The 3,259-nt window shown below is 25.8% G+C and overlaps 1 protein-coding gene across 2 annotated transcripts in view; it reads right to left on the minus strand.

Annotated features, from left to right (window-relative positions):
• Positions 1-232: 232 nt before the first annotated feature.
• Positions 233-3,259, minus strand: part of LOC117179168 (exosome complex component RRP40) — a 6,636-nt gene continuing 3,609 nt past the window's right edge. For both annotated transcript variants that reach the window (XM_033370888.1, XM_033370887.1), the window contains exon 3: positions 233-938. In XM_033370888.1, the coding sequence (XP_033226779.1) occupies positions 416-938 (523 nt within the window). In that variant the 3' untranslated portion in view covers positions 233-415. The remainder of the gene's footprint in view (positions 939-3,259) is intronic.

Raw genomic sequence — 3,259 nt, forward strand, 5'->3', positions numbered from 1 at the left:
TAATTCTAAAACAAAAAGACGAATTCTCAATGAAGAAGACTAATTTTCTACCAAAAATAGGATAATTAAGTTTCTAGATAAAAAATTGATTTTCAAAAAAAAAAGCTAATTTTCAACAACATAGTTAAATACAGTAATATAGAGCTACTTGTACAAATAAAAAAAAAACAAATAGCTGAATAGTAGAATAGTTTTATTTTACTTTATATTACAATTATAAAAAAAAATTAAGCACGCTCTCGAAAAAAATGTCCTTACTTAAAAAAAATTCCCGGACATTCCCTGGTTTTTCCAGACACATAAAAATTCCCTGACAATTCCAGGGTTTCCAGGTTGTCCAGATGAGGGCACACCCTTTATTACTTAAATTCATGATTATCTAATTTCAGTCTGCTTACTCTTAACTATTTTTTCGTCATCTAATTTTGAAAAGTATTTTAGCAATCTGGGAACAAAGAGCCGGCATTTCGTCAGGAGGAGTGAATTCAGCAGCTAGAATTGCGTTTGCGACGGCAATCGTTTCTTCCACTGAGGGTCCAGCCTTAATCCAAATTTTCCCGTTCATCCCAACTGCGAGCTCGTATTTGTGCTCTTTTGCGAGAAGTTTGAAGAGGGGACACTCCGGATTTAGAATCTTTCGCACGAGACTCAACGAGCAGGAAAACAACATACCGTCGGGATTTAGGACGCCCAATTTCCCCTTTTTGCCGAGCGAATCGACGCAAACGAGCTCTGGCTCCATGTCTTTGCTGGCAACAAGTAGTTTTCCGAAAATTACGTCGCCAACCTGGACGTCTGGGCGGTTTCGTTTGGAGGCACCTTCAAAGCCTAGGTAAGAAAGAGAGGCTTGTTCACTGGCCCCTATGTCCACTTTGAAAATGTCGCCAGCTTTTTGAGTTACTACGCCTACTACGTTTTCCCCCCGGTTTGGAACGTATCTGAAAATTAAAAAAGAAAAGCATTAAGCAACTTCAAAGGCCAACAATGCTCTCAAAACAGGGAAAATAAGGTGATTTTTTACGAAAAAGGAGGAATAAGGGATTAAGTTTCTTTTAAATAAAATTATTTTAGGTACGACACTGAATTAAATATTAAACGAATTTTTAACAAAATAATTCATTTTTCGAACAAAAAGATTAAATTTCTAATGCAAAATACGTAATTTTTCAACTAGAGATGAAGTTACAACTAAATTTATGAATCTTCAACCAAAACAATGCATTTTTAATAAAGCTTGTTCAACTTTCGACCAAGTATATTTCAATTTTTAATCAAAAAGATTAATCATCTACTAAAGAAGTCGAATTTTCAACAAAATAGTTCATTTTCAAGTAAAAAATATCAATTTTCAACCAAAAATGGAATAGTAACATTTTCAGTTTCAAAGATTATCAATTTTGAAAAAAATTTAATTTTTAACTGAAATCATAAATCTTCAACTTATAAAAAGAATTTTTAAAAAAGTAGTTGCACTTTAATCCAAGTACAGTTGAATTTTCCACTCAAAAAGGTGAATTCTCAATAAAAAATTTTATATTTGATATTTCAACCAATGAATATATTAAAAAAAAAAACAGTTTAATTAAACCAAAACAGATTAATATTCAAACAAACAAAAAAAACGAATTTTCAACCAAAAATACTAATATTCGACCAAAAAAATTATTTTTAAACAATAAATATTGTTTTTTTATTTAAATTATTAGTGAAAAGATAAAGTTATTACTACAAGAAAAACGAATACTCAAAAAATTGTTATTTTTTCAAAAAAAGAGGTGAATTTTTAATTGAAATGGTGAATTTTCAATTAATAAAATCGATTTTGAACAAAGTAGTTCCACTTTCAAACATTTATAGTTGAATTCTCCAGGAAAAAGATGAACCCTGAATAAAAAATGTAATATTTGATGTTTAAAAATAAATAAAAACAGTATAAGTTGACCAAAAAAGATGAATATTTAAATCAAAAAATACGAATTTTCAACCAAAAAAGATGATTATTCAACAAAAAAAGATGGATTTTGAACGAAAAAATATCAACTTTACAATCAAATTCATGATCTTGCAATCAAATAGTTTAATTTTCAACCGAAAAAGATCATTTTTCATCCCAAAGTGGAGTAGTAAAATTTTCAGTTAAAAAGGATTAACATTCAACCAAAAAATACGAATTTTTATATAAAAAATATCAATTTTTAACAAAAAATGGAATAGTAACATTTTCAGTTCAAAATATTAATATTCATTGAAAAATACGAATTTTCAACCAAAATATATCAATTTTGAACAAAAAATTAAATTTTTACATGAAATCATAAATGTTCAACCAATAAAATGAATTTTTAACAAAGTAATTCCACTTTCATCCAAGTATAATTGAATTTTCCACTTAAAAAGGTGAATTCCCAATAAAAAAAATTTTATTTGGTATTTCAACCAATGAATATATTTAAAAAAACAGTTTAATTAAACCAAAACAGATTAATATTAAAAAAAAAAAAGAATTTTCAACAACAAAATAACAAAAAAATATATATATTTTTAATTTTTATTTAATTTATCAGTGAAAAGATTAAAAAGAATTAAAACGAATTCTCAAAAATTAGTTATTTTTCAACAAAAGAGATGATTTTTTAATTTAAATGGTAAATTTTCAACTAATAAAATGAATTTTGGACAAAGTAGTTCCACTTTTAAACAATTATAGTTGAATTCTCCAGAAGAAAGATGAACTCTCAAGAAAAAAAATATATTAAAGATAAATAAAAACAGTATAATTTGACCAAAAAAGATTAATATTTAAACCAAAAAATACGAATTTTCAACCAAAAAGATGATTATTCAACAAAAAAAAAGACGAATTTTGAACGAAAAATACCAACTTTACAATGAAATACATGATTTTTCAATTAAATAGTTCAATTTTTAACTGAAAAAGATAATTTTTTAACCAAAAGTGGAATAGTAAAATTTTCAGATAAAAAGGATCAACATTCAACTAAAAAATACGAATGTTTGAGTAAAAAAGATCAATTTTGAATTTTTATTTCAATTGTCAGTGAGAAGATTAATTTTTTTTACAAAAGAAACAAATTTTCAACAAAATAATTAATTTTTCAACAACAGATCAATTTTTAATTAAAATGAGCATTCTTCAAGCAATAAAATTAATTTTTTTACAAAATAGTTTTAATTTCAAACAAATTTAGTAGAATTTTCCACTAAAAAGGTAAATTCTCAGTAAAAAAATGTAATATTT

This window comes from Belonocnema kinseyi, chromosome 8 (genome assembly GCF_010883055.1).
Source record: "Belonocnema kinseyi isolate 2016_QV_RU_SX_M_011 chromosome 8, B_treatae_v1, whole genome shotgun sequence".
In the NCBI taxonomy this organism is placed as follows: Eukaryota; Metazoa; Arthropoda; class Insecta; order Hymenoptera; family Cynipidae; genus Belonocnema; species Belonocnema kinseyi.